A 23,935-nucleotide genomic window follows, 5' to 3' on the forward strand; every position below is an offset into this window, starting at 1 on the left:
GTTCGTTTATTCAAGGAGGCGGTACATTTTTTAAATATGACTTATTTTTTCTCTTAACTTTAGATGTAAAAATAGTCATTGTCAGAAATGTAGAAATTATAGATAGTAGAAAGTCAAAAATAAAAACCATCCGTAACTCTTTCACCAAGGATAGCAGTTACCACCTTAGTTAACATCTTAGTTTCTCTTTCTAGTCTTTTCTCTTGAGTATGTTGCTTGTTGTTAAACAGAGTGCAATCATCTATTTACTGCTTTATAGAGTGAATTTTCTCAGCAAGACTCAAACTGCCACATCCTGGTGGCAGATCTCCAGGGTGGATATCACAGGCCCAGGCAGTGGGCAAACACACCTGGGCACCAGTCACACTGTAACACATTAATGAAACTTCTTAATGGGAAAATACCAGTCATTGCTCAAATACCATTTTCTTTGATTCAAAATAGGATACTTAGTAACCCCAAGTATTAAATAAAGTAACTTTGAGCTACCTAGTAGAGTGCCTGCTTAGAGCTGCTGTTTACTAGTTGTGTGACCTTGGGCAGTTACATAAACAATGCCTCAGTTTCCTCACCTGTGGCACAAATGGTTAAGCGCTCAACTACTAGCCAAAAGTTTGGAGGTACGAACCCACCTAGAGGCATCTTGGAAGACAAGCCTGGCAATCTGCTTCTAAAGGTCACAGCTTTGAAAACCTTATGGAACAGTTCTGCTTTGCACACATGGGGTCTCTATGAGTCGGAGTCGACTTGGTGGCAACAACAACAACTTCAAAGGGTTGTTTTGGGGGCCAGTGAGTTTACATACACACACACACAGACACACACACACACAAATCATATGGAAGAGTGCCCGGTTCATAGTAAGTCCAATATTTATGTTAGCTGTAATAGTAGTGGAGCCCTGGTGGTGCAGTGGTTAAGAGCTCGGCTGCTAACCAAAAGGTCGGCAGTTCAAATTCACTGGTTGCTCCTTGGAAACCCTATGTGGCAGCTCTGCTTTGTCCTGTAGGGTCTCTGTGAGTCAGAATCAACTCAGCAGCAACGGGTTTGGTTTATAATAGTAGTATTACCTGGTATAATTAGCCAAAATGTACCAGGTATTCAATAGATGGCAACTTCTATAGGACCTATTGTTTTGCTTCTGTTCCTTCTCTTTTAATTTTTTTTTTCTGATTACTTCCTTCTTCCCAGTACCTCTACTTGGCAAGTCTGTGAGATCTTTTCATTATTCTTTAAGTAAAAGAGTAACCTACCTGCTATTTTGAGTAAAGGGATTAAACATTAATACTCAGGCTACTGCCACCAGAGGGCATGTTTTATGGCATCGCACAGGAAGTGCCTGTGTCCATGTTGTCCGTGTTGCTCAGACCCCAATCAGGAAGTCACTTGTCCTACCAGGAGGAAGAAAATCAAACCTCTTTTCTCGGGAGCGTAGCAGATGATACAGGACAAAACACAGAGGTAATGGGCAGGAAGATCTCAGAGAGGAAGGAAGGCCTCATGGCTGTGTGGAGATATGTCAGGGACCTCCTGGGGACTAGTCAGTAAGGGCTGTGCTTTGAGGATGTTTATGAGTTGGAGATGGAGGCTGAGGGACCTGGGCTGGGCCCAACGGGTAACACAGTGCCTGGCACTTGGTAGGCACTCAGTAAATGTTGAAAGAAAGAAGAATGAATGAATGAAAGAGAGAAAGAGAGAGAGAGACAGAAACTCCCATCACAACCTGGGGTAGAGCAACAACAGCTAGGCAGCAAGTAAGAAAACCTCTAGAATCTGAGAAAACTTTACCATACCAGATGAGAATGTTCTCTTAGCTGAACTAGTGTAAGGTTTCTACTCTTTTCTTAATAAAGAGGAGCTGGAAGTTATTCACCCATTCAGTGACTATTTATTGAGTATCTACTGTGTGCTGGGCATGGTTCTAGGCCCTGGGGAATACAGTAAACAAAACAAAGTCCTTATTCTTGTGGAGCATATGTTGTAGTAGAAAGAAACAGACAAACATACAAATATATAATGTGCCAGGTGGTAATAAGTGCTGTAAAGGAAAATAAAGCAGGATGTAGAGGGGTTCCCTTTAATATATAGTGGTCATAAAGGGCCTCTTTTCTAAGAGAACATTTGTTCAAAGACTTGAAGGAAGTGAGGAAGTAAGGCATCTGATATCCAGGGGAAAAGCAGCCCTGGTGGAGAAAATAAACCAAAACAAAACCTGTTGCCATCAAGTTTATACTGACTCATAGAGAAAATAGCAAGTGCAGGTGGCCTGAGGCATAAAACAGCAAGGTAACCAGTGTTGCTGTAGAGAGTGGGCACAGAACTTCAGAGAGGGTGGGCAAGGAAGGCAGGTTATGTTAGGTCTGCTGTATACTACCACATTGTAGGTCATGGCAAAGTTTGGCTTTTACTCAGAATAGATGGGAAGCCATTGGGGAATTTTGCAGAGAGGTACAATATGATTTGATTTCCTTTGTGAAAAGATTGCTTTGGCTATGTCATGAAAAGTGGGCTGTAGAGGAACAAGAGTGGAAGCAGAGAGACTGTTAGGAGACTCTTGCAGTAGTCTAGGTAGGAGATTGTGATTGCTTGCCTTGGGGTGGCAACGAGGTGATGAGAAAAGGTCAGATTCTGAATCTGTTTGGTTGTAAAGAAAGACAACAGTCAAGGGCAACTGCAAGGAAAGGTAGAGCCATTTGCTGGGAGGGGCAGGTTTAGAAGGGAAAATCAGGTGTTCTGTTTTGGACCTGTTGTGTTTGAGGTGGCTATTGGACAGCTAAGTGAAGCCGTTGAGGAGGTAGTTGTGAAGGTCAGGGAAGGAGTCTGGGCTGGAGATGAGCATTTGGGAGTCATTGTCATATAATGGTATGTGACACCATGGCATTAAGTGACTGAGGGAATGAGTAGAGAGAGAGGAGGAGAGGTCTGAGGATTGACCCTGCAGCACTGCACCCTGTAAAAATCTAGAATGTGAGGAAGAACCAGGCACCAGGGCTGAGAAGGAAAGGCTGGCAAGATGGGAGGAGAACCGAGAGAGCAGTGTCCTGGAGGCCGAGGGAAAGAAGGGAGGAATCGACTGAGGCCAGAGCTACTGTAGGTCATGTAAGGTGAGGCTGGAGAATTGCCCATGAAATTCTGTCATAGGAAGGCCATTGGTGACTGGAGTGGGACATGTTTCAGTGGAGTGCTGGGAGTTGAGCTCCAGTATAAATTTTATACATTTTGTGGTGGTTAGTCATTCTCAATAAAGCCTTCTGCTGTGTTTGTAAAATTCTAGGTTTAAAACAAAATATAGTAAATGAATGGATGAATGAATGAATAAAACCCACCCAGCCGTTGTGAGAGATATCTGTATTGAAGGGCCCTTACCTGACTTTTGCAGGTAAGAGCTTGACACCCAGAGTGGGCCAAACCAAGTCAGCAGCAGGCTGGCAGGAGACTGCCTTAGCCAGGTTTGTTTGTGTCTGGGTGTACACCTCTTATATAATGAGTCAAGCAGGCCACATTTTCCTTTAACCGCAAGGCCTTTCTCCAGGGAGAGTTGGATTTCATTAGAAATCAGGTTGCAGAGGCCCTAACCTAGCCTGTGCTACTAACCGTTTCTTGCCAGATTTGGGTAGTTGTACATGTCAGAGAAAAGGAAGCAGTAGACAGCTGCCTTTCCTTCTCCACCTTTACTAACCCCACTTCCCCTCCATTCTGTGGGTAAAATGCATTGACTCTCAGTCTCCTCTGTGTCGCCTGACTAGAGCATCTAGATAACAAGTGAAGTGCTGATGAGAATTTCTGCTTCAGGGAACCCTTGTAGTTACACAGATCACGTTACAAAGCCAGGAGAATAATGGGAGCGGGGAGAGCTGGGGATCCCCTCTAAGTTACTGTTTATCCTCTAGGCACTGTGCAGTGAGAAATTGGCCCTAGTCCACTCGGTCATGTTAGAACATCTTATTTTCTGAAATCCTTCCTTTGTTTGTTCTTGGGAAATGCTACCTCTGATCGTCTGACTTTATTCTTTGTTAGTTCTATCGTTACAACCCCTCCCATTTCATGAACCCTGATCCTTGAGTCGTTGGAGGTAAATCTTATGGGCTGTTTGACAGCTTTTTTTTTCCTCTTCACATTTTATATGTTTGTGTTGTCATGTTCAGGGTGGACTTTTAAAAATGACTTAACATGAGCTAAATCTTAAATAAAAGTTATAATATTTTTAATGCCCTTTGTGTAGCAAATGGAATGTTTAGTGCATTCCAGTTGCCTTTCTGGGTTGGTTCTAAACATGTAAAATCAAAGCTAGCATTGAAATAAAATTCTAAAGTATCAAAACTACACAAAAATATCAAGAGTATATAACCTCATTTAATTGTATAGTAACATTTACCTAGTGTTTACTGTAAGAGTCTGTTCTAATCACTTAAAATATTACATTAGTTAATCCTCACAACAGTCCTGTGAGATAGATGCAGTATCATCCCTATTTTACAAATCAGAAAACAGAGGAACAGAGAGGTTAAGTAACTTGCCCAAGGTCACACAGCTAATAGATGGCAGAGTAGGGACTTGAACCAGGCAGTCTGGCTCCAGGGCCAATGTTCTTCAAAACTGCAGTGCACTGTTCTTCACAAATGAAAAATTTGCAGCCATTTGGATGCGAGGTGAGCTTTAGGTTACTTTTGTACTGTCTCTGAAATATGGGTTTACCAAATATTAAAAGTTCCTACTATACCAACATTAATTTTTACTAAGAAAAACTGTTTATGAGACATTAGTTTAAGACAAAGAACTGGTATCGTTGCACATTACTTCTATATACTCATTGAAAATGACCTGAAGACCTTTTTTTGGCAATAATTTGTTCACTTAATTTGCTACTAAAGTAGTTACATATGGAAGTAATAAAATTGTATTTCTTGAAAATCTTGGAAAGATTAGTCTTTTTTTATGAAACCATTGTAGACTTTTCTTTGAATTGTCTGAAACATAGTAGAGCAATTAGCCACTTTAATATGTGAAACACATGTATATTTGAAACTTCTTTTGAAGACTTAATGTCTTTCCATAATAAATCCTATTCTGCTGGATTTGAAGGCCATCTGTACAGTAACTAGTGTTGAAGTGAATAAAGGAGTGGAGGTCCTTTTCCTCTGTGCTATCTTCTGGTTTGTTGGTCTGTGCTCACTTCTAGAGCCAATTATCTTGAAACAAGGACCTTCCTCCAGAGACGCCACAGAGAGAAAGCGTTCCCCTGGAGCTGATGCCCTGAATGGATGCTCCAGAGAGTTACATTCAAAAGGACTTTTGTGCCAATTTCACAAATAGACTTTTGCAGCAAGTGACCCAGCTAAATCTACATGACAAGTTATGGGTGATGGAACTAGAGGGGAGACAAAGAGATTTACTTCCTGTTATGGATTGAATTATGTCCCCCCCAAAATGTGTGTATTAACTTGGTTAGGTCATGATTCCCAGTATTCTGTGGTTGCCCTCCATTTTGTGATTGTAATTTATGTAGAGAGGATGAGGGTGAGATTGTAACACCACCCTGACTCAGATCCAATGTAAAGGGAGTTTCCCTGGGGTGTGGCCTGCACCACCTTTTATCCCCGAAGATATAAAAGGAAAGGGAAGCAAGCAGAGAGTTGGGGACCTCATACCACCAAGAAAGCAGCACCAGGAGCAAAGTGTGTCCTTTGGACACAGGGTACCTATGCCTGAGAAGTTCCTTGACTAGGGGAAGGTTGAGGACAAGGACCTTCCTTCAGAGATGACAGAGAGAGAAAGCCTTCCCCTGGAACTAATGCTCTGAATTTGGACTGTTAACCTACTAGACTGTGAGAAAATAAATTTCTCTTCGTTAAAGCCATTCACTTGTGGGATTTCTGTTATAGCAGCACTAGATGACTGAGACGCCTCCTCACTGCTATCCTTATATACAGCCATGTCTTCCTCAACAAGAGTCACTGTCTTAGAGGGGCCATTAGCAGAATGATAGGACGGTGACAGGGTCTAGGTCAGTCTTCCAAAGTATTGTATAAATACCTCTGGACATAGTGATCTTGGAGATGGAATGCTGACCTAGCACTAGGTAACATTGAATTACGTAGTAAGACAGGTATTTCCTTTTTAATTTTCTGTTGATCTTTCTGCTGACTCAAAGAGGAGGTCCCAGTTTAGTACTAGCATGCCTGTAACACATCTCTAATCCTTCAGAAAAAGGAGCCCTGGTGGCACAGTGGTTAAAGTGCTTGGTTGCTAACCGAAAGGTCTGCGGTTTGAACCCAATATTCTCTCCATGGGAGAAAGATGTGACAGTCTGCTTCTGTAAAGACTGTTGTTGTTAGGTGCCGTCGAGTCAGTTCCGACTCATAGTGACCCTATGCACAACAGAACGAAACACTGCCCGGTCCTGCGCCATCCTTACAATCGTTGTTATGGTTGAGCTCATTGTTGCAGCCACTGTGTCAATCCACCTCCTTGAGGGTCTTCCTCTTTTCCGCTGACCCTGTACTCTGCCAAGCATGATGTCCTTCTCCAGGGACTTACCATCCTGACAACATGTCCAAAGTATGTAAGATGCGGTCTGGCCATGTGTCTGTCAGTTTGTCGTACTGCGGGAGCTTGTGTGTTGCTGTGATGCTGGAGCTATGCCACCGGTATTCAGATACCAGCAGGGTCACCCATGGAGGACAGGTTTCAGTGAGCTTCCAGACTAAGACAGACTAGGAAGAAGCACCCGGCAGTCTACTTCTGAAAAGCATTAGCCTATGAAAAGCTTATGAATAGCAGCAGAACAGTGTCTGTAAAGACTGTAATCTTATAAACCCTATGGGTCAGTTCTATTCTGTCCTGTAGGATAACTATGAGTTGGAATTGACTCGATGGCAGTGGATTTTTTTTTGGGCTTGGAATCATTCAGAATCTCCCTTTTTTTTACAAAGATAGGAGGACTCTCAAGCTCTCAGTTTTGACAAAAACCAGTTACATTGAGTGATTCTGACTCATGGTGACCCCATGTGTGTCAGAGTAGAAGTCTGCTGCATAGGGTTTTCAGTGGCTGATATTTTGGAAGTAGATCACTGGGCCATTCTTCCCTCAGCATTGACAGGCAACTGTATTTAGTATTTAGTCCAAATTTAATTGCATTGTTTCATTTTCATTGTTTAGTGTGTACAAACCAGCCAATACTGGTTTTCCACTTATAATGGAGATTAGGTATTTCTTTAAAAATAATTTTACTTAAAAAAGGCAAGTCTATCAGAAGAGAAGTAGTAGAGAATACAGTGACACAAGTGATATATGGATAGGCAAAGGTGTGAATTCGGTAGAGGAATGACAAAAGCTTTGGAAATACTGGTCTAATATCTGATATGTTAATTTTGTAGAGGTCCAGAGCTACTCTTTGAAACTCTTAGGACCACATTTATTTGGAATTCGGAATTTCACATCTTTTTGTCATGGTGCTTATGTTGTTGTTAGGTGCTGTTGAGTCGGTTCTGACTCATAGCGACCCTATTCACGACAGAACAAAACACTGCCCGGTCCTGCGCCATCCTTACAATGATGCTTACACCATACATTATATGACACCCACAGGAGACACTGGAGTGGTGTTATCATCAAGCACGTTACTGTGTCTGGAGGAGGATGTATGAGCAGCTGGGGTCCATAAAGACTACACATGGCCTTGTGGGTTCAGGTCAAGTTTTCCCACCAAATATACTTTAAAAAAACCTTTTCTATTGTGGTGAAATATAGATGACAAAACATTGGTCATTTCAGCAATTTTCACATGTACAATTCAGTGATATCAATTAGGTTCTCCCTGTTGTGCAGCCATCACCACTGCCTATTTCCAAATTTGTTCATCACCCTTACCACCGAATATGTTATGAGCCAAGTTTATACGAAAGTTTTGATTTTCAGAGCTTTCTGAATCTTAGATTTGCAAATAAGAGACTGAGAACCTATCTTTGGAAATAAAATTATTTCCTGAAACATTGATCAGATTAATTATTCTGAAAACATGACCCCAACTTGGTTAGAGAAACCAGACTCTGCCATCTTTTAGTTTATTTTACTGCCATGGATATAATCTCCTTATAGTCTCTGAGGATTTTTGTCTAGTCGTGAGGATTGGACCAATAAGTAACATCATGATAAGTGGAGAAAAGATTGAAGTTGTCAAGGATTTCATTTTACTTAGATCCACAATCATCACCCGTGGAAGCAGCAGCCAGTAAATCAAGTGACATATTGCAGTGGGCAAATCTGTTGCAAAAGACCTCTTTAGAGTGTTCAGAAGCAAAGATGTCACCTTGAAGACTAAGGTGCACCTGACCCAAGCCATGGTATTTTCAATCACCTCATATGCATGCAAAAGCTGGACAATGAATAAGAAAGACTGAAGAAGAATAGAAAGCTTTGAATTGTGGCATTGGTGAAGAATATTGAATATACCATAAACTTCCAAAAGAATGAACAAGTCTGTATTAGAAGAAGTACAGCCAGAATGCTCCTTGGAATCAAGGATGACAAGACTTCATCTTACATACTTTGGACATGTTATCAGGAGGGACAAGTCCCTGGAGAAGGACATCACGTTCGTAAAACTAGAGGGTCAGCAAAAAATAGCAAGACCCTCACAAGATGGATTGACACAGTGGCTGCAACAGTGGGCTCAAGCATAACAAGGATAGTGAGGATGGTGCAGAACCAGGCAGTGAGGGCTATTATGGGCCAGAACTGACTCAACAGCAGCTAGCAGCAACAACATATTCTCTGACCTGAGACATCAGGTCAGGTAGATTTTGTTCGTAGAAGAAAGTTTGAATCCAAGTGGTTTTACCTGAGTAAGTGAAAACAGAAGTAGTTGCTGTTCCTGCCCATCCTTGAAATGAGTAGTTGGAGTTTTGAACATAGACTCTCTTTTGGTGATTCACAGCATGACAGTCAGAAGGTTGGTCAGTGAGTTCACTGGCAGCACACATTTTGGGTAATATTTTACTTGGTTCTGTTTTTAAAGTGAAATTTATCAATTGTTTGCTCTTGTCTTGAATATCTTGTTAGTTCGTAGATCGGTGTAGTTATCAGTGAAGCCTTAGTTTGGCAGTGATGGCGAAGTGGTTAAAAAGGAGCATGAACAGTTTCCCAAGTGTGATGGCAGAAATGTCAGGTGTTTTACAGTTGGTGAATTTATGACACTGCAGAGCAGTTAAGCTGGGTTAATTATACACTGGAGGGCCATGTTGAGTTATTTATGATTGTTTTAAAAAGCATTCTGCAAAATGACAAATGAGCAAGTATTTTCCTAACTTCAGAACACGCTGAAAGTGTTTTGTCAGGTTCTTGATTTATAACCTATGGTATGTATTTTTCTTTTGTGTAATTAGAATGAAAATGTATAGTAATTTATCATAAAGGTTATAGTTGTGAACTATTTGTGCTCTTTGTATGTTCTAATGCTGGTTATTTAAATAAATTGGTAAAAGAATACTTTACGGATATAAGAATATAGTGTTTTACTTTTACATTATCTATTTCCTTGAGAAGCTTAATAAAAATCCCACTTGAGTGTTCTTTGGGGAAGGGGCAGATTTAGATGTAGAATCCAAAGCCAAGGCCATTTGACTAGTAGAATTCATACACCTTTGTAATGTTTATAATTATCTAGGAACTTCTATGAAGAGAATAAAATTTTTTGCTCCTGGGATATCAGCTCAACGGTTATTAATCTTTTTTTTCATTTACCAGTTCACTCCCATGAGCTTACCCAGATTTTATGCTGTGACATAACATCAACAGGTTGTGGGTTATGTGCCATTTCTGGTGGAATAGAGGCAGTATGAACCTTGGTGGTGCAGCAGTTAAGTTCAGCTGCTAACCAAAAGGTTGGCAGTTGGAATTCACCAGCTGCACCTTGGAAACACTGTGGGGCAGTCCTCTGTCCTATAGGGTTGCTATGAGTTGGAATCAACTTGATGGCGATGGGTTTGCTTTTGGTTTTGTTACCCACTCAAGAAAACTTACTAGAATATAAGTGGGAATGATATTTGCTATGGATAAAATTTCCAATTCATCCTAATTAAAATCACAGATACTGATAATCTGTTACTAGTATAACATACTATGATTAGTATTAATATCAAAACCCTTCTTCTTCACACTGAACATGGGCTTTTCATCATATTAATAACAAACATAATAATAATAAAAGCAGCAACTAATATCTATTGAGCACTCACTTAGTGCTCACTTAGTGAATGCTTTGCATGTCTGAACGCATTTAGTTCTCATAGCCACACTATGAGGCAAACATAATAATAGTTCATTTTTATGAGTGAGGAAACTCCATGAAGGTACATAAGCCAAAAAATCAAACCCGTTGCGGTTGAGTCAATTCCGACTCACAGAGACCCTATAGGATGGATAGAACTGCCCTCTAGGGTTAAAGGCCTTCTTTTTGGTTAGCAGCCATATCTCTTAACCTCTTCGCCACCAGGACTCCATGAAAGTACACAGATATCAAATAATTTCCCTAAAGTCACAGGAAGTGAGACATTCTGACTCCATGTTTCATTACCTTCAACTTTATGTTCCTTTACAAATACAGTTACGTCTCTACTATCTGAGGCTAAGCTTTGAGCAACCTTGTCTATTTGGAACAAAGCTGAGAACCTGGAAGCAGGCAAAAACCTCCCTGTAATTAAAATAGAAGCAAAACTCTCTGTGTATTTAAGATCATGCATGTTTAGCAGCCAGTACAAAGTTATAACCACTAGGCTTTGTGCTAACTTGGGTCCTTTAGTAAAGGGTCAGTGAACCTGAAAAACTTCTGTGGGACTCGAGGATCTTGACACGGTCACTTATGCTTCCAGGTTACTAATAAAGTGAAATTAAGCTTAATTTAATCTATTAGAAATTGAAGGCAAAAATTAATTTGTTCTACAAAAATCTCTAATGATGGGAAAAAGTACGTAAAGTGGGCAAATATTTATCTATCTGAACTATTCATTCTAATTGCTTCTGAGTTGGCTAAGATCAAGTCTAGAACTATTCATTCTATACGAAGGTTCTGGATAGCTGAGAAGGTTTCGATGTGGGAAAGTACTTGCACGTAGATCATGCAAGACAGCGACATGTAATCTAAAAAAAATGCAAAATTGGCTTTTTCCTGATTTTTTTTTTTTACTAAGAAGGTAATGCTTGACTGTAAAAGAAATGCTTTCTGCTTTATTTGTACAATTCTTGTTTTCCTCTTAGACCGCTCCTTTGATATGTTCAAAAAATCCAAGCACCTCCCGACGTTCCTTGCTGCAGGCCGGCTTTCTGACATGCTGAATGGCGGCGATGAAGTCTACGCTAACTGCATGGTGATAGATCAGGTAAAGCCCTGGCTGACACTACAAGGTGGATCTGTTCCTCTTTCTAAAACCTGACTGTGTGAGAAAGATATTCCACATGGTTTGGTTTTTCTCAAAATTTCAGTCTAAGAGCAGCCCAGGTACTTACTGCTATGGGTTTCATTAGCTGAGCAGAGTCCCTAGGTGGTACCAACAGTTAAGTGCTTGGCTATTAACTGAAAGGTTGCAGGTTCAAGTTCACCCAGAGGCACCTTGGAAGAAGAAAGTCCTGACGATCTTCCAGAAAATCATAGCCATTGAAAAACCCAATGGAGCAGTTCTACTCTTCACACATGGGGTTGCCATGAGTTAGAATCAACTTGGTAGCTGGTTTGATTTTTTTTTTTTTACTTCAGAACACAACACACCGTTAACCCACCAAGAAGCACTGTAGGGGAGGCATCTTGAGACGTCTCCAAATGAGAGGGGTGCAAGAGCTGTTCAGTGGGTTGCAATGGGAAATGACAGCTGGGAAATCAATTTCTTCTCTACAACTATTCATAAAACAGTGTGTATATTACCTGAAGAAGCAATATTTTATATTCAAATCCAGGAAATAGTCTTGAGCAAGTGCTTAGTGCCAGCACCAAACAATGCTGTCACAGAAATTATGTGTTTTATTCTCATATGTCTGTTAATGTGTATTGAGAGTATAGAACTTAAATATTGAAACAGAATGGTGTCATGTTATAGGAAAACTGGAACATTTTAGAATTCTCCACCTATTTCCTGGCAGAGATTTCTAAGTTAAATCTCATAAAAGAATGGTTTGAATGTGCAGACATCTGCATATAGGCTTCTGTTTTGTTCCTTTCTCTGGCTTGGTGATCCTCAAGCTTTGATATTTACAATAATTAAAATATAGTTTTAGATCGGAAAACCTCTGTACACCGTAATTCATAGGAGGCTTAAGGAGTTTTCAAGGGTAAGTTTGGCAACATACATTTTTTACCTTATTCACTGATTTTAAAATCTAATCCATATATCAAACCAAACCCAGTGCCGTTGAGTCGATTCCAACTCATAGCGACCCTATAGGACAGAGTAGAACTGTCCCCATAGAGTTTCCAAGGAGCACCTTGTGGATTTGAACTGCCAACCCTTTGATTAGCAGCCATAGCACTTAACCACTAAGCCACCAGGGTTTCCAATCCATATATAAGATGTACTATATATATTCTCATTAGACAATAAGATATTTTACCCTCATTATTAGTATGAATATATTATATATTTATTTATAATATATAAATGTTACTTATTTATATTATAAATGTTACTTGTAGATTTTTCTGGTGATATAAACTTTTTTTTTTCTGTCCAATAGATCACAATTTCAGCCCTTTAGTTGAATATCTCTGCTTTTTCCTTTTGTTTTATAAAATATTGTTACATCAAATGTGTAGAACAAATAGTATGATATTCAAAATGGCAGACAAACCATTAATTCAGAATGAATGTTGGCTGTAAATAACTGGTATAGCTGTTCTGATATAAACCAGCTAAATGTCAGCCCTAGTTTTAGAAATCTAGGATGAGGTATAGAGTTTAGGATGAAGTAGGAGTTCTGGGGACATTATTTAAAGATACAGTGCAATCAGACTTATAGTTCGGCCACATTCTGATTTTAATGGTTTTATTCTGTTGTCATATTCTCTTAGCAGTTCAAGTGAAATACTTTAAATATCATAATGCTCCGAACAGTAATAGTTCCATTTACTGCAGGTAGCTAAAATTGTGAATGACTATGTTTCAATGTTATGTGGAAAAAAACTATGTCTATATGTTTTAGGGGAGCCCCAGTGGCGCAGTGGTTAAGAACTTGGCTGCTAACCAAAAGTTTGGCAGTTCATATCTACCACCTCCTCCTTGGAAACCTTACGGGGCAGTTCTACTCTGTCCTGGAGGGTCATTATGAGTTGGAATCAACTCAACGGCAACAGGTTTTTATATGTTTTTAGGTACATTAAAAATGCAAAATTTTCCAAGTCAAAGATGAGGTTAGTATATAATTTGTTTGAGAATTATTCTGGGTGAGAGAAGCATTGTTTTAATAATGTGAAGCATACATTTAAAGAGAACTTAAACAGCCTAACTCCATAAATGGAAATGGCGCAGAGGATCTTTGAATGCGTGCAATGAGAACTGAGAAATAAAAGGAAAAATCTGGAGTTCATTATATTAGTGTAGCGGAGTTATGTAGTCTCTTCTACTGTTCCCGCAGCCGCTTGAAAGCGGGCACAATATGAGGAGCCCAAATTGTGCATGTTTAAAATAATTTCTAGCAATATCAGGAATGACTCATGTCTTATTTCCTTTGTCTCTTTCAATTTGGCACAGAAACATTGCTAGTTTCTGTGCTATGCTATATCCCATTAATTCTCAAGATTATTGACCTGCCTGATGAGAAAATTCATATGATGAAAACTATTTTGAAACCTTTCTGTCATGTAAACTAGAAACTTTTTATTTGGATGGAGTTTCAGACCTACAGAATTTCAGTATAAAGAATTCCTGTATAGCTTTCTCTCAGAATCTCTAAATACTAATATTTTATTATATTTTCTTTATAATTCTCTCTGCATTATCTATGCAAATAGTTAAAGTATATGTATCATTTTTTGGTAACCATTTGAGAGTGAATTGAAAATATGGTGCCACTCTACCCCTAAATCTTTCAGGGTGTATTTCCTAAAAACATGGACAGCCTCTTACATAAACACAGTCCAGTTATCAAAATCAAGAAGTTGTTATTGATATAACACTGTTAACTCTGTACAGACCTTAATTGGTTTTAGCCAGTTATCTCAATGATGTTCTTGATAGCAAAAGAAAATTCTATTCCATGTGTTGCATTTTGTCATGTCTATTTAGTCTCCTTTAATCTGGGACAGTTCCTTGGTCTTTGTCTTTTATGACACTGACATTTTTGAAGAGTACATGCAGATTAAATTTTTTTTTTTTTTTTTGCCAGAATGCCCTAAATTTTTGTTTGTCTGATATTTCTTCCTGATTAAATTCAGGTTATACACATTCAGTAGGAGTATCAAAGAAGTTATGTTCTCCTCAGTGCATTGTATTAGGAGGTACATGGCATAAATCTGTCCTGTTACTAGTGATGCTACCTTTGTTCTGCCAGGTCTCTTTTCAGTGAAATTACATTTAAAAAAAATTATTAAGTATCTTGTGGGAAGATATTTCGATTCTTGTAAATAACCTGTTACTCATTAGACTTTTACCAACTAGTTTGTTTTCACCTGTGATTTTTACCATAATAAATTATTACTGTAATAGTTGCCAAACTGTAATTTTCTAATTTCATCATTCCTTTTATTTTTACTAACTGGCACTCTATGTAAGAAGAGCTTTCCCTGTTCCCCTGTTTATTTATATCAGTATGGACTCATGGATTCTTATTTTATTCAGTAGGTTATAATCCTTTACTGTCATTCTTTATTTTGATGCTCAGATTATCCCCTATTTGACCCACGGGAACCTTATCAAATTGTCTCCAGTGTTCTTTTGATATAGTCTCTTAACATTTTTAGAGAATTTTATTGTTGACACAGAAAGACATTATAGCCCTAGTTCTCAAATCAGCCATTTCTCCAAGCAACTCTGGTTCCTTGTAGTAAAGAATGGCACTTAGAAATCAAGATATGGGTGCTAGGTATGTTCATTGCTACTGGATGTTCTTCTTGGCTCTTCAGTGGACATAGCTTGAAAATAAATATACACATGCATATGAATGTTTTTCTATTTCTATGTATTAAAAGGAAACCCCGGTGGTAGTTAAGAGCTACAGTTGCTAACCAAAAGGTCAGCAGTTCAAATCCACCTGGCGCTCCATGGAAACGCTATGGGGCAGCTCTACTCTGTGCTTTAGGGTTGCTATGAATCGGAATCAAGTTTTTTTTTTTTTTCTTAATGTATTCAAAAACATGAGTTCATTCTGGTACCTCCAATTCGAGAGACCACCAACGCTAAGAGTTTATTCTATTCTCCTCCCTTTCTGTATTTGTTACTCTCTGCTGGAACGATAAGAAATCTGGCTCCCATTATCTGTAATATATTAATTAATTTGCTCAATCCTAGAATGCATAAAAAGTAGTTTCAGGATTTTAAAGCTACAACTCTAAAGAAGAAGAAGAAATAAAACTGCTTACCAACTCTAGAGTTAAATACTTGTTTAGAATTCTTTTGATTTTTAGCCTGAGGGTAAGTAGTTGAAACACTTTGTTCAAAAGTTACATGGGACAGAAATCCCCTCCACCCCCACCTTCTTCATTGTGGTTATGGTATTCATTGAAATACAGTTTATGTTGTTTGTTTCTGTTTTTATTTCATCTTAGAGTTTTCCTGCCCGTCCTTATTGATTTTGTTTCTTTTCTCTCTCTCTCCCTTTCTTTTTTGTGAAGCCTTAGCATTTTTTTTAGCATGGTTCCAAAAGGCAGGATTGTATAAAAGGCATACTCGAAGAAGTATCACTACTCTCCACTCTCCTTTCCACCCTATTTCTACCCACTCCACATAAGTAGATAAGCAGAAGGTTTTACCCTTCCTGTGTTTCTTTTTGCTTGAGTGGATACATGTATATATATATTTATTTCCCCTTCTTTCTTATACAAAAATAGTACACTGTAAATACTATTTTGCATTTTGCTTTTGTTTCTTATTGTACCTGGAAAATCACTCTACATCAATTCATGAGATCTTTCTTAGTCTTTTTTACAGTTGCATAGTGCTTCATTGTGTAGATGTACTATAGTGTATTGAACCACTCTTTTCTGTATGGGTATTTAGGTTGTTCCCAATATTTTGCAATTCAAATGATGTTGCAGTGGAAACCCTTATGCCTAGGTATTTCTGCATTGTTAGATGTGTATCTTCAGGGTGGAGCCCCAGAAGTGGGATTTCTTGGTCAAAAGATAAATACTAATGTAGTCTTTTTAGATGTTGCCAAATTTCCCTCATTAAGAGTTGCACCAATCTACATTCCTCCCAGCAGTATATGAGTGTCTATTTTCTGACAGCTTTATCAACAAAGTGTTATACGTTTTATTTTTTGCCAATCCAATAGGTGGAAACAGTATCTCAATGTGTTTTTTAATGGTATTTCTCTTACTGTAAGTGAGGTTGAACATCTTTTCATATATTTGAGGGCCATTTTTATATTTTTCTTCAATAATTTTTTTTGCCCACTTTTGTATTGTTTTTGGCGTTTTACCCCTCAAATCTATAAAAATCTATCTATCATCTATCTGTCTGTCTGTCTGTCTGTCTGTCTGTCTGTCTGTCTATCTATCTATCTATATATTAGGGACAATAAAAACTAAATACGTTGTCGCTGAGTTGATTCTGACTTATAGTGACCCTATAGGACAGAGTAGAACTGTCCCATAGGGTTTCCAAGGAGCGGCTGGTGGATTCAAAATGCTGAACACTTAACTACTGCTCCACCAGGGCTCCCTTTATAATCTATTGCAAATATGTTTTTGTTGTCTTTTGATTTTGTTATGTTACTTTTTACCAACCTTTTTTTCTCATTATATCTGGATTTGAGTCACAGCCTCTTCTGATACTCAAGTTACAGAGGAATTCACTCATATTTTCTGCTGATACGGTTTCTTTCTTTTTTTAAACACTTAGATCCCTGATCTATCTGAAGTGTTTCTAATGTATGGTGTGAAATATTTATCTTATTTAATCTTTTACCAAGTAGCTAACCATTTGTCCCCAAACTGTTTATTAACAAGTCCCATCTTTGCCCCAGTGCTTTGAGATGGCATCTCTACCATAAGCTATATGTGGGTCTATTTCTGGAGTATATATACATATATGGGCCTATTTCTGGACGTTTCATTCTATTCTGTTGGTCTGTTTTTGTCAGTTAACGCACTGTATCTCACTCTTTAATTATAGAGGCTTTTGTAGTATGTTTTAATGTTGACCATGGCTTGTCTTTCTCCATAGTTTCACCTTTTCAGCTTCCTGACTATTCTTGAGCGTTTATTTTGACATCAACTTAGTATTATCTTTTCACCCCCTAAGAAAGTTATGTTGGTATTTTTATTGGGATTGTAATAACTTTATAAATTAAACTTAGGGAGAATGGGCTCCTTTATGATGTTGACTTATGCTATTTAACTACGAGAGATGTTTTTCCATTTGTTCAAGTCTACTTTATGCCTTTCAGGAATGTTTTGCCAATTTCGTTTTAACTGTTTTCTAATTATTTTATCATCTTTGTGTTATTATCAATGGTGTTTTCCTCTATCTTTATACTCTCTGAGTTGTTACTATTTGAATAAATTAAAGTTAGTAATTTCTGTACGTTATTTTTATATCCTGCTACGTGACTGACTTTTTTTTTTTTTTTTAAATTGTTTGAGGGAATTTTATCATTGATTTGCTAGGGTCTTCTGGATATATTATCATATCATCTGGACTATCCTTATCTTGTTGCTGACTTTAATAGAAATGCATCTAGTGTTTCTTTATTAAACAAAAGCCTAGCTTTAGGACTAAGATATATATACATATATACACAGACAAATGTAAATGCTTGTGTACATGTGTGCGTGTGTATATATCTATATATATATTTTTTACATGATTGAATGTAATAGTCAATTACTATTTTCTTGAGTGTTTGTTTTGTAAATAAAGAAAAAAGTGATGTATTTGTCAAAGTTTTTTTCAGCATCTATGGGGGATAATTAAGTGATTTTTTTCCCCCTAGAGATATTAATATGGTATATTATACTGATGAATACCCTAACATTGAACTAACCTTGTATTCCTGGAATAAGTAAAACTTCGTCATGGTATATTCTTTTCTTAATGTGGTATTGGATTCTGTTTGCTAATATTTGGAACTTTTGCACAGGTACTCATAAATGATGTTCTGTAATTTTTGTATCCTCTTTATCAGACTTAGATACCAGTGGCATATTTGCTTCATGAATTGAATTAGGAAGTTTTTCTTCATTTTTATTGTTGTGGAACACTTTTTTTGGCCTGGGGACTGTTTGGTCTTTACAGATTTTGCTAGAATTCTCCTACAAAACTTTCTGAGCCTGGTGCTTTTTTTATGGAGTAGTTGTTTGATAACTTTCTCTATTTCTTTTATGAATATTGGTCTGTTTTACCTTTTTATCTCTAGTAGGGTCGACTATCACTAGTTTCCTTAGGATGTTAATCTGTTTTTTCTGAGTTTTCATTTATTTGCACAGGAGTCTGCAATGTAGTCTCGTAATTAAAAACACACACACACATATATCTCCTGTTTCAGTGGATGCATACCTTTTTCATTTCTTATTTTGTATATTTGGCTCTCTCCCTTATTTTCTTAATTAAGTAGGCTAGTGTCTTAGTCATCTAGTGCTTCTGTAACAGAAATACCACAAGTGGATGACTTTACCAAAGAGATATCTATTTCTTCACAGTAAAGTAGGCTAAAAGTCCAAATTCAGGGTGTCAGCTCCAGGGGATGGCTTTCTCTCTGTGTCAGCTCTGGAGGAAGATTCCTTGTCATCAGTCTTCCCTGGGTCAAGGAGCTTCTCTGGCACAGGGACCCCAGGTCCAAAGGACACACTCTGCTCCTGGTGCTGCTTTCTTGGTGGTATGAGGTCCCCAACTTTCTGCCTGTTTCCCTTTCATTTTTCTCTCTTGAGAGATAAAAGGTGGTGCAAGCCACACCCCAGGGAAATTCCCTTTACATTGGCTCGGGAATGTGACCTGGGTAAGAGTGCTACAATCCCACCCTAATCCTCTTTAGCAGAAAATTACAATCACAAAATGGAGGATAACCAGTCAATACTGGAAATCATGGACCAGCCAAATTGATACACACATTTTTTAGGGGACATAATTCAGTCCATCACAGCTAGTGATTTGTCTGTTTTGTTAAATCAAGATTCCATTTTAAAAATTATTTATTGGATATACTGTTTTATATTCTATAGCTCATTAATTTCTGATTTATCTTTATTATTTTCTTGTACTTTTGGTTTATTTTGTTAACATCTTTGTAGCTTTTGGCAATTAATTATTTTCATTCTTCTATTTTTATGGATAAAATTTTTGAGACTATGGGTTTAATCTAGTCTCATAGATTCTGATATGTAATATTTTTATCGTTTAGTAAAAATTCTGTAATTTTAATTTGTATTTTTCCTTTCACCCAAGAGTTTTCCAATAAAAGTTTTTTTTTTTTAATTTCCAGATATTAGAGACTTTGTGTTGATTTTGTTAATCATTTCTGGTTTTATTGCCTTGTCTTAGAGTGTTGTTTAATATTCCTACTTTATGGAACTTGTGACCTAATACCAAATTTTGTGGCTGTTCATTCTGCTTTGGAGTAAAAGGTGTATTTTCTGTTATCAGGATATAAAGTTAGATGTATATTCATGGCATCTACATTATTGATTACGTTGTTCAGGTCTTCCATCTTCTTACTTACATTTGGTATTCTTGATCTACTATAAGGAGTGACGTATTAAGGTCTCTTATTATTTTAATGTTTCTATCTATGACTCCTTGCATCTTCTACAGTTTTTGTTATATAAGAGTATTTGTTGTGTTATTTGTTGCATAGATAGTCATACCTCTCATATTTAATTGTAAAGGTGGCTTTAAATGTTAACAGGTGCCCTCTTTTTGTAATTTTAATGCTTTTGGCTTGAATTCTACTGTGTCTGATATAAGGATTTCTTATTGTTTGCATTTGCTGTTGTATCTTTACCCATTCCTTAGTTTTTAACCATTTTGAATCACTTTGCTTTAAGTGTATCTCTTGTATATAGGCGAGGTTTACTTTGTAGGCCAAGCTGAAAATCATTTTCTTTTATTAGTTGGATTATGACCATTAACATTTATTGCTAAAACTTCTTTGGTCTCACCTTTGTCATATAATTTTACAATGTAATTATTATGTCTATTATGTTATATTTGCTGCTGTTTTTTCCCTTCATGATGTGTTGTCTTTAGTCTTTTTTTTTTGTTGTTTTTACAATTCCTTTTGTTGTCATTGTACTTATGTATTTTTAATGTCCTTAATTCTCATTTTCTTACTTATTCTGTTTGCTTTCTCAGTTCGTAATGGTACTCTTTAGCTATTATTTTTTGCCAATATAAAAAATGATGAGCTTGCTCAACTTTACTTTTTCACACATTCTTCTCTCATTTTTTTAGTTAGATTATTTCTACTTATTCAAAACATATATAACAGATGGTAGAGTTTTCTACCTTCATTCCCACCTTTGCTTTCATCTTAGGTCTAAAATTAAATATATGCTCATTCTTTGTACTTTTGGTGAAATTTCTCTAGTTATTTTTGGTTGGAGAAAGTTAATAATTTAGTGAGTTCCTCAAGAAGAGTTCATGAGTACCAAATTCCCTGAGTTCTTGTTGCATGTTTACAACAATTTTCCTGTAGCCTTAATATTTGAAGTTTAGTGAGGCTAGATATAAATCATTGATTTACACTTTAATTCCTTGAGTTTATAAAAATCTTCTTTCATTTTTGTGGTTTTTTTGGTATGTTGTGTCTGAGAAGTCTGATTCCTCACCCTTAATTATCTCACCTTTATAAGTTATTTGATCTTTTTGCTTGGAACTCATAATATTTTTTCTTTACTTTTAAAGTTTAAGTTTTACTGGACTATGCCTTGGAGTTGATCCCTTTGGGTACCCAGAATGCAGTACTCAGTGGGCCTTTTCAATTTGTTGATTAAATTTTTCTCTTATTTAGTGAAAGTTTTCTTGAATTTTGTTTAAAATAATAGTTCTGTTTCATTGCTTTGTTTTTCTCTTTCAGAGACTCCAAGCATACATATGTTGTTTCTTCTGTGCTTGTGTATCATTTCAATAACTCTCAGACCCTTTTTATTTCTTTTGTTATCCATTTCTTTTTCTTATTATATTCATGTATTTCTTCATTGACCCTTATTAAATTTTCATTTGACTTTATTCCTTTTGGGTGCCTTGTAAAATTTAATCTTTATCTCTCAGATGATTTCATCTGTTTGTTTCGTTTCTTATTCCTGTGAACCCTTTTCATTTTTTCCTGTCTTTCTCTATTTATGTTTTTCATTTTTGGATTTCAAGTTTCTTTTTTTTCTTTGACAGAGTGCAGTGGGGATTTTATCAACTGAGGCATTCCTACTCCCTCCCACAGGGTCGCTATGAGTCGGAATCGACTTGACAGCAACAGGTTGTGGGAGACATTCCCATTTTCTGTTTTCTTATGATTGCTCTGCATAGGTTTAGTTACTTTTGCCTATTTATTTCATGGATTTGAAATGGTTTTCAAGATTTGTGGTTCAAGAGTGCCCTCTTTTGACAATGAAGTACAGAATGTCTTCTCTAATGCTGACGTTTTCCTTTGGTGGTGGGAAGAGAGAGTGTGTGTTCTTTGCTAGGACCCTAGATTATCCTCTTCTTTTTCCCTTCACCACCCAATCTCTAAAGAATGTTGCTCACTTCTTTTTAACTGTCTTCTCCCCTAGAAGTGATGTTCTTTGACAATTGCCACTTCAAATTATGAGTACTTTAAGTCCTTTTCTTAAAGCAAGTGCTTTGATCCATCAGGACTCTTTCACACATGTGGGGTGGACTTCCTCTTTCCAGTGGTAATTTTTAGATCAGTCTTAGGGCTCCCACTAGCTTCCATCTTCTCTCTGTCATGCAGATTTTTCTAGACTGCCCTTACCTTCCATGAAGGCTTGTGGTAGGAGCACGAGAGATTCCTTGCTGGGATTTGATGTTTATTTTATTATTTAAAGGCAATTTTAGGTTTGGGAAATTTTCTTCTAATTATTCTGAGTACATGCATTTTATGTAGTTTTATCAGTTCTTTTTGTTTGGTAATGTTTCAGGGGACTCCTATTTATGCAGCCACAATTACCTTAGTTACTTGGATCTCTATTCCTTTTTGAGTAAACCTACCTAATCTTACTTTTTCTCTCAAGTATTTAAAATATTTTCCCCTCATTTTGAGTCGCTAATTCATAAAATGTTAAAAGCATAACCGGTTACTGAGTTTGTAAGCTTTATGAAACACATTTGGTTTTCTTCCTTTCTATGGATTATGGGATAGCAGCCAAGTGAATAAAAACATATCAGAAAAGAATTGTATCTTTGTTTACATAAAACAAAAACAAGAACAAATGAGGTAAAAAAGATAAACAGAGTAAAAGGTTTTTAAATTGGGAAAATATTAATTTTTAGCTAAGCCAATTTTTTCTGGTTTTGCTCAGCAAATATTTTTCTTTCAACCACTAGGTTGGTGATTTGGATATTAACTATATTAATATAGAAGGAATCACTGCCAATCCCAACCCTGAACCCATGGGTTCCACTCTTGGGTCTCAGAGGTGCAAGAACATCCTTCCTAGTGAAGCCAGCCCTGATATGCACCCACTAAGTGAGAACAGTGAAGTGACATCAAATGTTGAAGCCCAGCAGCACTTTATATCACCATCTAGTTCATGTGCTTCCAATTTGAGTCTTTCTTTTGGTCTGCATGGACTTGAAAAGGAACAAAGTCATCTGAAGAAGAGAAGGTAAGATACTATATTTTAGAGGAACAAGGTAGAAAATCAGAGAACCTTGTAGTTGGACGTGGAAATTTTTTTTTTATTATGCAATATTACCTTATTCACTTTTATTCCTTCATCAGAATGTTGTCCCCTTTTATGTTCTTGTATTTGATGGGTTGAAAGTAAGACTAAACTGACTAAAGTAAAATAAACCAAAGCATAGTGAGAAACCATTTTATACTTACTAGATTGACAACATTAAAAAAGTCTCATAATGCTATGCTTTGGTGAGAAAGTATACAGTGGAAACACCTACATATTACTGATAGGAGTGAAAAGTGGCACACTAACTTTGGAACAATGTGGCATTACATTGTAAAGTTCAACAGGCATATGCCCTATGACCCAGCAATCCCATTCCTATGTATTCAGAGACATATACATGACTATAGTGGCAGAAAATAACCCAAATTGGGAATGGATACATAAATTATGGCATTGTTCCACAATGGTATACTGTACAGTAGTGAAAATGAATGAACTGCTTCTACATTCATAATAACGTATGTCTCAGAAACATAATGTTGAACCAAAAAAGTTAGCCACAAAATAGTTAGATTTCATTTTTATAAGATGTAAAATCAATCAGAATTAAACAATTTACTACTATAGGGCATATACACATGTGCTTAAGCTATAAAGAAAAATGAGAAGAAAGAGAGAAACTCAAATTTAAGATCATTGTTATATCTAGTGAGCAATTTAGGGGAATAAGAATGGAAAGGAACATAAAGCTTCAGTGCTTTGGACAGTGTTCAAGTTTGAAGTTGGGTGGATTCACAGGTATTTATTTTTATGCTGTATAACTTACACTCATGTTACATATATTTTCTTATATATATAAAATGTTATTAAAACTGTGGTTCTAATGTATATGATATGATTGCATGTATTTATGTGTATCTGTCCATGCATCCATCATCCATCCTGTTGTCTATT

The 23,935-nt window shown here is 37.1% G+C and overlaps 1 protein-coding gene across 4 annotated transcripts in view; it reads left to right on the forward strand.

Annotated features, from left to right (window-relative positions):
- Positions 1-23,935, forward strand: part of ARHGEF28 (Rho guanine nucleotide exchange factor 28) — a 391,051-nt gene that overhangs the window by 250,747 nt on the left and 116,369 nt on the right. For all 4 annotated transcript variants that reach the window (XM_049865615.1, XM_049865633.1, XM_049865625.1 and 1 more), the window contains 2 exons: positions 11,254-11,375; positions 22,680-22,960. In XM_049865615.1, coding sequence (XP_049721572.1) covers positions 11,254-11,375; positions 22,680-22,960 — 403 coding nt within the window. The remainder of the gene's footprint in view (positions 1-11,253; positions 11,376-22,679; positions 22,961-23,935) is intronic.

This window comes from Elephas maximus, chromosome 2 (assembly GCF_024166365.1).
Source record: "Elephas maximus indicus isolate mEleMax1 chromosome 2, mEleMax1 primary haplotype, whole genome shotgun sequence".
Classification (NCBI taxonomy): Eukaryota; Metazoa; Chordata; class Mammalia; order Proboscidea; family Elephantidae; genus Elephas; species Elephas maximus.